This window comes from Limulus polyphemus, unplaced genomic scaffold, assembly GCF_000517525.1.
Source record: "Limulus polyphemus unplaced genomic scaffold, Limulus_polyphemus-2.1.2 Scaffold1553, whole genome shotgun sequence".
In the NCBI taxonomy this organism is placed as follows: Eukaryota; Metazoa; Arthropoda; class Merostomata; order Xiphosura; family Limulidae; genus Limulus; species Limulus polyphemus.
In genome coordinates, this window is record NW_013667163.1 from 173883 (window position 1) to 187425 (window position 13543).

Below are 13543 nucleotides of genomic sequence, written 5' to 3' on the forward strand. Positions count from 1 at the left end.
TAAATCCTGTACCATCATAGTCAACCACAGAAAAACCAAGTTTTGTAAATCCTCTACCATCATAGTCAACCACAGAAAAACCAAGTTTTGTAAGTCCTCTACCATCATAGTCAACCACAGAAAAACCAAGTTTTGTAAGTCCTCTACCATCATAGTCAACCACAAAAAAACCAAGTTTTGTAAATCCTGTACCATCATAGTCAACCACAGAAAAAACAAATTTTGTAAGTCCTCTACTATCATAGTCAACCACAGAAATTTCAAGTTTTGTAATGTGACGGTCAATCCCAGTATTCGTTGGTAAAAGAGTAGCCCAAGAGTTGGCGGTGGGTGGTGATGACTAGCTGCCTTCCCTCTAGTCTTACACTGCAAAATTAGGGATCGCTAGCACAGATAGCCCTCGTGTAGTTTTGCGCGAAATTAAAAAAACAAACCCCTCCCATTAAAAAATGAGTACTCCTTTCTTTATTGATATTGATTCCTTGAGCGATTAAAACCTTTTAAGTCTGGTTGATAAAATTTCTACCTTGGAACCACTAAATCGTGACAGATGTAAGTTACTTTGATCAAAAGTAAAGAGCTAATTATTCTGCAGGCGTCCCCACCCCCAGCTGGTACCACGATTTAAGTTCATGAAAAAAAAACACACACACACACACACACTGTAATAGCCTTCGACACCTATAGAAAAACAACTGCACTATTAAGTACATCCAGTAATAGAACATAAAAACATAAATATTATAGACTTATTGAAACTAGTACTGTTAAAATGTTTTTATATTATATAGTATTTAGATATCAATTCAAGTTCAAATTATTTACAGTTTGTTGTCCAATAAAATATGTGTTTCGAAAGAAATACTAAGCACACTTACAGAGCACTCGTAGCGTTACACTATGGTGAACACTTCGCTGAAGCTTGAGGTTGGTAGCTTGACAAGTAAATTCAGATCTGTCGTCAGCGGAAGTGACGTTAAAGCGCAACCGACTTCGAGATACCTTTCCTCCATAAAGGCCATCAACGACTCCATCATGACTGCCAGTGACCGGATCACCGTTTCTCCACCATTGAATAGTGGCTTCAGGGTTGCTGGTGGTTGACTCACAGGTAAGAAGGACCTTATCCCAAGAAACATGAATAATTAAAACCATTTTATCCCCATGTTTGAGTCCTTCTAAACGAAGCTTAACAAGTTGGGTTAGGTTATTATTTGTATTATTTGCGTTACAAAACATTCATAAATTGAATTTAGCTCCAAGTTAATACGGTTGAAATAGTAACGTCCTAACCGTAACATTAAAGAGGTAAAAAGACAAGTTTAGGATTTCTTAACTCAACCAATGATTAACTATAATCAAACATAATTGGCACTGTTACAATAAGATAAAGTAAAAAAAAAACTGCTTGATCAATTCGATTTTTTCTGTTTAATCAATAATCACCATAAAGTTAGCCATTAACGTAAAGTAAAAAATAGATAAAACAAAACTCACTACTTGACCAGATTTCGGATTTCGTGGCTCAGTTTTAATGTTCACGGATGAAGGTGGAACTGGAATACGATCGAAGACAGGAATAAATATTGGAAATGGCTTATTAATCACTTATATTGTATAGATTATTTAAACAAAGTTCTCGTGAACAAAGAAAGGTGAAAATGGCAGCAACTGGCTAGTCTTGGAGGAACAATCTGTAAAAGTAGCACAGATGGAAAAGGACGACGTTTCGAAAGACATCCATCTTTCGTCCTCAGGAACTCTTTTGAAACGTCGTCCTTTCTCATCTAAGCTACTTTTACAGATTAGTCTTCTTCACTTTCTCCACAATTGTCACGATGTACTAGGCAATTAGGGCTCATTTAATCGTTGTTTGTTTCGTCCTTACTTTTAACTAAGGTGTTGTTAAAATATGTGGATTCTCCACAATTATCATTATGTACTAGGCAATTAGGGCTCATTTAATCGTTGTTTGTTTCGTACTTACTTGTAGCTAAGGTGTTGTTAAAATATGTGGATTCTCCACAATTGTCACGATGTACTAGGCAATTAGGGCTCATTTAATCGTTGTTTGTTTCGTACTTACTTGTAGCTAAGGTGTTGTTAAAATATGTGGATTCTCCACAATTGTCACGATGTACTAGGCAATTAGGGCTCATTTAATCGTTGTTTGTTTCGTACTTACTTGTAGTTAAGGTGTTGTTAAAATATGTGGATTCTCCACAATTGTCACGAAGTACTAGGCAATTAAGGCTCATTTAATCGTTGTTTGTTTCGTCCTTACTTGTAACTAAGGTGTTTTTAAAATATGTGGATTCTCCACAATTATCATTATGTACTAGGCAGTTAGGGCTCATTTAATCGTTGTTTGTTTCGTCCTTACTTGTAACTAAGGTGTTGTTAAAATATGTGGATTTTCTACAATTGTCACGATGTACTAGGCAATTAGTGTTCATTTAATCGTTGTTTGTTTGGATTAAATGGATTTTCTTAGCTCTGATTTTATAAACTTAAGTAAAATTTATAGTAAAGTGAGTGATATAAGTATTTTTTATTACCTGACCAAGGAGTTAAATTATTCAAAATACTAAAAAAAGGAAAAAAAAAGAAAGACATGAAGTTGATTGATTATCCATGTTAGCCGCCAGAAGTGGTTTTGGCGTTCGGATAACTTTCATTATTGGACGAAGAGCCAGATTCAATGAACTGCAACGAACAAAAGTTTGAACACAAATATCCCATTACTCCTAGTAACTCAAGGCGTACATACTAATGAGATAGAACACCAAATCATCTGTATTCACAAACAAGCAAGTCTAGATTACGTATTCGATTGGTAAAATAAGTGTGATGTTTTGTGGAAGGTATTAGTAAGATTAGTAGATTTGACGAAATAAAAAAATTATGATTTAGTCGATTTGAAGTTTGACTGATATGAATTAAGTTTTTCTTCCAGTATAGAATAGGTAATTCAGAAATTTCCAAAGGAGGTATGTTGAGTAAAGAAAAATACACGTGTTTGATAAAGTACGAAAAACAACAAGAAAAGAACACTACGAATACAATACCAAAAACATTCTGTTACATAATGCTAAATTAAACAGTTGTGCTTAACATTATAAAGTTATTCTGAATTTAATGAACATAGCTTATTGTTTAGCATATCGGATTTAAGGCACGAGATTCTCTGTTTCTAGATGTGGTTTTATACCCGCTTCGCACTTTCAGCTAAGGGTGCGTTATAACAGTGAGAGACAATCCCATTATTCGGTTAGGAATAACCACTTCAAGTAGGTTATCTTCCCTTTAGTCCTCTGTTCAAAATTACGGACAGATATATCTGAATCATAACGGTCTATTATCTGGCTGTTTATCTTATTGTGTGGATTAGGTGTCATTCAGATGATAAAACATACAAAACAACGGATTTTCTGACTAGAATAGCAGACTAATTTATTTAGTGTTTACCACGAAAAGGGTAAAATATCAGCTTTTATAGACCCTAATTTATTTACCTTTTTACCACGAAAAGGATAAAATAGCAGACTCTAATTTATTTAGTTTTTAGCACGAAAAAGGTAAAATAGCAGACTCTAATTTATTTAGTTTTTAGCACGAAAAAGGTAAATAGCAGACTCTAATTTATTTAGTTTTTACCACGAAAAGGGTAAAATAGCAGACTCTAACTTATTTAGTTTTTACCACGAAAAGGGTAAAATAGCAGACTCTAACTTATTTAGTTTTTACCACGAAAAGGGTAAAATAGTAGACTCTAATTTATTTAGTTTTTAGCACGAAAAGGGTAAAATAGCAGACTCTAATTTATTTAGTTTTTAGCACGAAAAGGGTAAAATAGCAGACTCTAATTTATTTAGTTTTTAGCACGAAAAAGGTAAAATAGCAGACTCTAATTTATTTAGTTTTTACCAGAAAAGGGTAAAATAGCAGCTTTTATAGACTCTAATTTATTTAGTTTTACCACGAAAAGGGTAAAATAGCAGCTTTTATAGACCCTAATTTATTTACCTTTTTACCACGAAAAGGGTAAAATAGAAGCTTTTATAGAATCTAATTTATTTAACTTTTTACCACGAAAAAGTAAAATAGCAGCTTTTTAGACTGTAATTCACTTAACATCTTTCCACAAAAAACAAAAACAAAACTGGACTTTAAATTTACACCAACAAATTAAGTTGACAGCTTTTCTATGCTCAACTTTTTATGACTTCACTGTTAACCGAGAAGCATGTGAGAAGTGAATTATGAAATTCAATACACAGCCAAACTTTCCTTTAGAGCTTAGACATTCGAATTATACAAAGCATTTTTATGTTCTTTGTCCGTACATTTCCACATCAATGCTGTTTTCGTTTGGATCGATATTGCTTTTTTTTTATCCCTTTAAACAAACTAGACTCATTACCGTCTTAAGAAACATTTACTGCTTATTTGTACAATATATTAGACTGCTTAGAACGCTTGATCACAGAATATGGATCTCGTCGCTTTCGGTGTTTTTCCGAGAGGTTTCTCATGAACCAAAGTAATGTATATTATTGATTTATAGACTGAGTACTGTGTAATCAAATAGAAATAGAATACCTAAAACACTACGTACACATACACGATTTTACGTTAACTTTGAATTATAGATATTAACGGATTGTTATTAATTACGCCCAACCATGAAATAGGTAAAATAATAATTGATTTTTGTTTTCAAATAAAAATTTAATATTATTAAAATTATAATTCATTATGACTGAAATAATAACACAGAATGATTAAAACAGCAATTCATCGTGACTAAGATAATAATAACAATATATAATTATTAAAATAACAATTCGCAGTTATTATGGTTAAAATTATAATTCATCATGATAAAATAATAATTTATCGTGGTTACGAGGAAAATTCAGTCTGATTAAAATAACAATTTACCATGGTTAAAATAATAAAAATATATCATGGTTAAAATAACAATTTACAATCACTATGGCTAAGATAATAAAAAATATATCATGGTTAAAATAACAATTCACAATCACCATGGTTAAAATAATAAAAATATATCATGGTTAAAGTAGTTCACCATGGCTAAGATAATAAAAATATATCATGGTTAAAATAACAATTCACAATCACCATGGTTAAAATAATAAAAATATATCATGGTCAAAATAACAATTCACAATCACCATGGTTAAGACAATAAAAATATATCATGTTTAAAATAACAATTCACAATCATCATGGTTAAAATAACAATTCACAATCACCATGGTTAAAATAATAAAATATATCATGGTTAAAATAACAATTCACAATCAACATGGTTAAAATAATAAAAATATATCATTTTTAAAATAACAATTCACAATCACCATGGTTGAAATATATAAAATATACCATGGCTAAAATAACAATTCACAATCACCATGGTTAAAATAACAATTCACAATCACCATGGTTAAAATAACAATTCACAATCACCGTGGTTAAAATGACAATTCACAATCACCGTGGTTAAAATAACAATTCACAATCACCATGGTTAAAATAACAATTCACAATCACCATGGTTAAAATAACAATTCACAATCACCGTGGTTAAAATGACAATTCACAATCACTATGGTTAAAATAACAATTCACAATCATCGTGGTTAAAATGACAATTCACAATCACCATGGTTAAAATAATAATTCATCATGATTAAAATGAAAATTAATCGTGGTTCGATAAAAATTCAGCTTCATTGAAATAATAATTCATCGTGGTTAAGAAAATTGTAATATTTAATAGTTAAAATTACAATTCATCTTGATTAAAAAAAAACTCATAATTCATCGTGATCAAACTAATTCATAACAGTTAAATTGATTCGTAATATTTAATCGTACACATTAAGTAGCCAATGTATTTTAAATAGTTTAGTAATAATTATGTAATAAATTAATAGTTTATACTTTCTATTATCCTAATAACTTCATACAGTAACTTACACAGAACCGTCGGCGTCACAGACGCAACCATAGGTCTCAAGGTTGCTGGGTTCGAGGCTTCGCATCGATACACAGCACCGTTGTCACTTGCATCTGCTCGGATAACCAGAGTGCTAGAGATCCCTTTTTGTAAGGGTTGAGGAGTTCCACTAAGCTAATAAAGGAAAACATATTTGAAAACTCAAACGAATTTACCCAACTGTCAACCGACTGTGATTGATTTATTTCGATATCATTTGAGTCCATATAATCACTAGGAAGTTTCAAAAATAGGAAGCACTTCACTGATTACTAAGAAACAAACTTATTAGTGGTGTGTTATATTCATAAATCTTTATTGATTACATGACAAAATCAACTCATTGATAAAGAATATCAAACCATTGAAATTTAACTCAACCAAAGCAACTAAGGATAATTTAAATTAATGTGATATATTTCATGTTTGTTAATTAATCAATTATAAAATTTTTAGTTTCCAGAATGAATTTGCTATACAACTGCACATTTCGTGTAAAAATTCGCTCGTAATCACAGTAGCTCCGATTAAGAAAACCACGTGTTTCATTTAGGTATACAGAGAATAGAGTAAATCAAAACCAAACTCTACTGGTTATATATTCAAGAAAAACTACCTCTGTATTTCCTTTAAACCATCGAAGGATTGCTAAGGGATTTCCTCCCAAAGATACACAGGTGAGCCTCTGGAAGTCTCCAGCTCTGATTGGTTTGTCCTGAAAGTCTTGTATTGATGGCGGACCTGGCGGATCTGTGGGCAACAATAAAACAAGTAATGGAAACTGTACAAGTTAAGCACTCTTGTAGATTGGAGTTCTTCGTTTACATACAAACCTCCCCATGTGTTGAAAGAAAAACTTTACTAAAGATTTGAGGCCCGGCATGGCCAGGTGGTTAGGGCGCTCGACTTGCAATCTGAGGGTCGCGGGTTAGAATCCCCGTCACACCAAAACATGCTCACCCTTTCAGCCGTGGGGCGTTATAATGTGACGGTCAATCCCACTATTCGTTGGTAAAAGAGTAGCCCAAGAGTTGGCGGTGGGCGGTGATGACTAGCTGCCTTCCCTCTAGTCTTACACTGCTACATTAGGGACGGCTAGCGCAGATAGCCCTCGTTGTAGCTTTGCGCGAAATTCAAAAACCAAACAAACAAAGAAACTAAAGATTTGATATTCGGATTTCCTTCTTTCTTTGTAAGGAAGCACTTAGAGGTGGTGGTTCACCACATCAACCAAGACATTTTAAAACATTGAACAACTATTCTATTCCGTCTGTACGTCGGTGAGGTAAAGTTTTACAACCTGAGAGATTTCTAAACATCTACTTAATTAACTGCAAAATTTTACATTATCTGCTTTCATGAATATAGTGCGTTACTTACTGTCTCTCATTGTGATTCATTAGTAAGCCTGAGGGCTTATAACACCAAAAATAGGGTTTAGATACCCGCATTGAACAACGCAAAGGTAGCATTGTGTAAATTTGTGCTTAAGAGCAAACAATAAATAAAATCGTCACGTATTTTAACTGCATATATTTGAGATGAGTAAAGTTAAGAGAGTGTAATATAATGAATAAATAACAAATATAAAACAATTATCGTGAATTTAAAGTATCAATATTTGTGAAAATGATACCCGCTTTTAAAAAAAATATTTCATATTAAACAGAACTAACTGTCTTTAAGCATCCACATTATTATCCGACTTCGGAGGTGAAGCAGCAAAACTTCTCCAAATTTGTTCAACACTATCATGAAACAACTTGTTGTTCAAAGTTGGATTTGTCTTTTTTTGTCCAATACACGAGATAACACATCCCTTTACTCTTGTTTAATATAATTTACAATTTGTATGAAGAACTAACTTCATGGAAGTTTGCTTCATATCCTATGTTCATGTCCTATGTTCTGCGTTCATGAACCATCTTTTATAATACTGCTGTTTATTCCGTTTTTATTTACCTGAAAACTGTTAAACTTTTTCCATTAATTTTCATGAGCCAAGGTAGGTGGATGGAGTCCATTAAAACTAAAAATAGGTAGATGAAATCCGTTAAAATGAAATCAGGTGGAGGAAATCCCTTAACATGAAATCAGGTGGATGAAATCCCTTAAAATGAAATCAGGTGGATGAAATCCCTTAAAATGAAATCAGGTGCTGAAATCCGTTAAAACGAAATCAGGTGGATGAAATCTGTTAAAATGAAATTAGGCGGACGAAGTCCGTTAAAACCATAATAGGTTCGTTAAGATGAAATAAAATGAATGAAGTCCAACAAAAATAAATCAAGTGGATGAAGTCCGATGAAACGAAGTTAGGTGGACGAAGTCCATTAAAACCTTAATAGGTTCGTTAAGAATAAAAAAAAAAGTCGATCAAGTCCAATAAAACGAGATTAGGTAGACGAAGTCCGTTAAAAAATTGGATGAATTTCTGAAATCCTAAAAACAAATTTCTGGCACTAGTTAAAAGATAGACTTTTCCATGATAACATATTTGCAGTATAGCTGGACACACTGAAATGTGAGAGTTTTACGCTCAAAGACAGAAGGTTTTGGGCTCGTGCCATCATTTTATGGGCTTGGACGTCAAGTATCCAAGATAACACTTGTACCAAAGCCTGGCTTTTGTTCTTTTATAATGTTTAAGTTACGTGACTTGCTTTATTACTTAACTCCACTGATACATTGCTTGTTTAAAAGCTTATATCCGGTTTAGTCTGGTACTTTGGTTCGTTGATTTGTAGTCAGAAATTATCAGTTACGTGTTCGTTCTAAATTACACGGTTTTTATTTGCCCTTACTCGTTTTTATCTAATCATTACTTTTAATTAGTACTGCTAACTGAAACATGAAATTATTTCATATACTATAATATCCAAGTTATTATATTCGTAGTGGTTTCCACTTAAAGTTTTCGACGTTAAAGAGTAGTAATTAAAATAATTACTATTAAAAATTACGAATTAAAAATGTTGAGTTACTGCCTGCTTTACACTGATTTTCAGTTTCTATTTCCACCTGATTTCGTTTTAACGGATTTCATCCACCTTATTTCGTGTCTAAAGTTAGATATGTATACACTATTCTTCGATTTCGTAATATAGCGCATTGTAATCACTCATTTGAAACAAACTCAATCATTTCAGGCAATAGATTTGACTCGTGCTATGTTGTTGTTCTTTGATGTTAAGCACAAAGCTATACAACGGGCTATCTGCCCACCACGGGTATCATCACATCTAAGCTTTCTTAACATGGGTATTTGAAAAATATACCACTTAATTCAGTTTTAGTATTCATGTTATATAATGTCGAAATACTATATTTTTGTACATAAAATTTTGCGTTTCGGTTTAAAACAAAACAACCAAACAATATCATACAAGTACACTGCAGCTCACCACTGTAAGAGACCTAGTCTTGTAACCAAACAATATCATACAAGTACACTGCAGCTCACCACTGTAAGAGACCTAGTCTTGTGCTTTTAGTTTATTCATATTACTGTTAAAATTAAAGTTACCATTCGTCGAAGTACATATATTGGCAAATAAAAATTAATTAATAGTTTAATCATTTTGTTTAATTCGTCATACGTGTTAGATTAAACCTTAAACCAAAAAGTTGTTTCGGGATTCAAAATTCTCCCCATTATATTCATATTAGATTTCCTTTATAATCAAATGTTATAAGCCTTAAAGATTACCACTGAGGGTACAGTGGTATGTCTGCAGACTTATACTGCTATAAACCGGGTTTCAATACCCGTTGTGCTTAATAAGAAAAAACAACAGCAATTAGAAGTAATATTTTTCAAGAAGTTAACTCACATTATTTTCTAATCCTTTCAGTGACAGCTAGGAAATACGTTTATTAAGAAACTAGGTAGTCAAGTGACTTAATTTAATCATTTCCTTTCCAAAGGTTATATTTTTGGGGGGTTAAAATTATTGGTCAGTTATAGCAACTAAAACGCATGTATGTTTCAGTCAATCCTAAGCGGTATAAGCCTAAACGTAGCACAATTATTCCCCATTTCTCAATTATCGTAAATATCTTTAATGCTAAATAATTCCACTTGAATTATTCCGTAACAGATAGTATTCCGTGAAGGTGGAAAGTGAAAGATGCGTGGTATTATCAATATAATTAGAGTGCATTAGCCTTAGTTAACTAAAACATACCGAAAATTATTAAACTGTGTGTAATTATGAATACTTACAAATTATGCTCAGAGAAGACGTTTGAGAAACGCTGTCTGCTAAAGCTTCATTTAGTGCAAAACAGGAGAACGATATCTCTTTGGGATCCTGAAAATAACAATAGTAGGTAAGGAGAAGATGGTGTTTAAGTTATTGGCAGATAATAGTTAGTTAATAGGGTTCAGAACACAACAAAATAAAATGTGAGAGTCAGTTACTAAAATAATAAGTTTATTACGATATTTGGATGTAATACTACGTATAGGGAATGATTGAAAGTTTCTTATTAAATCTAACGTTTATGAAAAAACTGAAATATTAACATAGCTGATGTCGAAGCTTATAATATCGTTTGTTCAATGCCATAACTTTTAATGGGGGGTGATGGGGTAAGTAATTAAAAACCACTAAGTGGGATTATTTCAATTATTTCGTTTTGATTACGTAAATAACGGTATATGCGAATATTTTGATATATCTTACTCCGCTAGAGTTTAATTCATAAGAAAATATCGCTCTTGTTTATTGACTGTTCCTTTTCTATTACCAGAAAGCACTGAGATAATATTTCTTCAAGATTTATTAAATCAAGTGATATTCTTTTAATGCAATTCGCAATTATTATCTGTAAATACTTATGTAAGATATATAAAAAAATGTTGAATTCATCTTCATAAACAATTACAATTTTAACTGCTAATAAGATACTTTAAGTTACTGAGTTTAGGAATATTGTGAAGTTGTGATGTAACTGGTAATTTTAAATTATTGAATTTGAGATTAATCTAAAGCTGAGATATAATTGATAATTTTTAGTTACTTAATTATAGATTAGTCTGAAGGTGAGATGTACATTTGTCACTTCAAAATATTGAATTTAAGATCTGTGGTTGGTCATTTTGAATTATCTAATTTGAGATTAGTCTGAAATTGAGATGTAACTGGTCATTTTGAATTATCTAATTTGAGATTAGTCTGAAATTGAGATGTAACTGGTCATTTTAAATTATCTAATTTGAGATGTAACTGGTCATTTTGAATTATCTAATTTGAGATGTAACTGGTCATTTTGAATTATCTAATTTGAGATGTAACTGGTCATTTTGAATTATCTAGTTTGAGATTAGTCTGAAATTGAGATGTACATTTGTGATTTTATATTATTGGATTTAAAATTTATAATAGGTTATTCTAAATTTCTGAATTTGAGATTAGTTTCACGTTCAGATGCAATTGGGAAATTCAAATTGCTAGCTTTGAAATCAGTCTTAACTTGAGATGTGATGAACCTTTCGTATGTTAGCAGTCTTCGTGTTTAGTTTCGTTTTTCAATCGACATTATGTTATGAAACACATATTCACTCTCACGAATTATAAACACAAGATAAAATATACACTCTCTTGTCAGAAAGATTTTTCGACCATGTCACAAGATTCATTCTTCTTATTTACCTGCCACGTTAAACCAATGGTTATCCTGGACGTGGTAATCCAGCCTCCTTCCAAACTTTCTGTATAAGATCCGGCAGAAGGCACAGGTCTGCCATCCACAACCCAAGATATCTTGGCAGCTGGATTGCTTGGTCCAGCTATGCAGTTGAGCGTAACGTTGTCACCTCTTTTACCTTCTGTAGGCCCTTTTATTGTCACTTGTGTAGGTGGAACTGGAGAGAGAACATTAAGTTAATGTGTGTAGTGAAACTGGAGAGAACATTAAGTTAATGTAATGTTAAATAGTGATTTAAAAAAACGGTAAATGAACTTCAACGAGGTCTAGTTAAGTGAAGAGTTGAGACTACGGTACATTGGTATGAAAATATTAGTTATCGTTTTCCATGTGAGTTTCTTTAGGTAGATTAAACTGTATTTTCACATATGTACCCACAATTTAAATTTATTTGTAAGCAATACCTAAATTTTATTTCGGATTTTGAAGATTTCACGGGAGAAAAAATCGTTAATGATATGCAAAAATAACTCTACTTGTTTTCCTTCAGTTAATTAAATAGCTTAGATATTGCTACTTCAAAATGTAACATGATTCACATGTTACGGAATTTCTAACTTTTCTGGAATGATCTAACTAAATAAAAATATTTTATTTCAACAACGAGGTTATGTCCTATAAAAACATAATAGAGGTTTTAACTAAGACTATCAACAAATTAGGACATTTTCCGTCATTGCCTAAAGCATTTGTCAGTATTCTCAGCAGTATCGTTTTATAGGGATTTAAGGACTCACAGTAGACTTTTAATCTGACAGTGGCGGCCATTGGCTTTAATGTGACAGTGTTTGATGCCTCGCAGCGATACTCGGCGTTGTTGTCTGATGCGTCGACGTGAAACGTGTATGGATTGGTCGTTTCTCTGCCAGACACGGAGAAGCTTGAGTCAACTTGAGCTTCATTTCGGAACCAGAGTAATTTGGATGGGGGATTCCCCCCTCGAGAAATGCAAGCCAGCGTTAATGTATCACCCACTTGAACGATATCGTCTTCTTGGTAACCTTCGATTTTCGGTGGTTCAGGAGGGTCTGAAAAATGGGGAACATGATGTTAATTTAAAAAGCAAACGTAAATATATTTTGAGTTGATTATAGTCGACACTTTTAAAAATCAAAACAATACAAACAAATACATTTATTTCATTAGGAGGTTATATTACATGCATGTATACATTTGTCTTATAACTGGTTTGCTGACATATCTATATATTGAACTTAGCAGAAGAAGATTTACATCTGACTCGAATTAACAGTATATAACCTACACAAAGTTGTATTATGAAGTCTAGGTAACCATACACTTCATTTGAATCAGGATAAGAGACGATTCGCTTCACCACCTATCCCAATAATAAAAGAAGTATTAACTTTTAATATGACTGGCGGTGTTGTTCTGTATTAAACTCAATGTTATGATTCGCTTCACCATCTACCCTAATAATAAAAAAGTATTAACTTTTGATATGACTGGCGGTATTGTTCTGTATTAACTTTTGATATGACTGGCGGCATTGTTCGGTATTAAACTCAATCTTATGATTCGCTTAACCATCTACCCTAATAATAAAAGAAGTATTAACTTTTGATATGACTGGCGGTATTGTTCGGTATTAAACTCAATGTTATGATTCGCTTCACCATCTACCCTGATAATAAAAGAAGTATTAACTTTTGATATGACTGGCGGTATTGTTCGGTATTAAACTCAATGTTATGATTCGCTTCACCATCTACCCTGATAATAAAAGAAGTATTAACTTTTGATATGACTGGCGGTATTGTTCGGTATTAAACTCAATGTTAT

General features: G+C 32.3%; 1 protein-coding gene across 1 annotated transcript in view; it reads right to left on the reverse strand.

Annotated features, from left to right (window-relative positions):
* The window catches only part of LOC111086920 (synaptogenesis protein syg-2-like), a 30706-nt gene that overhangs the window by 13138 nt on the left and 4025 nt on the right, over positions 1–13543 (reverse strand). Inside the window, exons 4-10 of the mRNA XM_022391728.1 lie at positions 12478–12768; positions 11686–11897; positions 10254–10341; positions 6645–6778; positions 6010–6163; positions 1498–1556; positions 879–1122 (exon numbers count right to left, since the gene is read on the reverse strand). Of these exons, the coding sequence (XP_022247436.1) occupies positions 879–1122; positions 1498–1556; positions 6010–6163; positions 6645–6778; positions 10254–10341; positions 11686–11897; positions 12478–12768 (1182 nt within the window). The remainder of the gene's footprint in view (positions 1–878; positions 1123–1497; positions 1557–6009; positions 6164–6644; positions 6779–10253; positions 10342–11685; positions 11898–12477; positions 12769–13543) is intronic.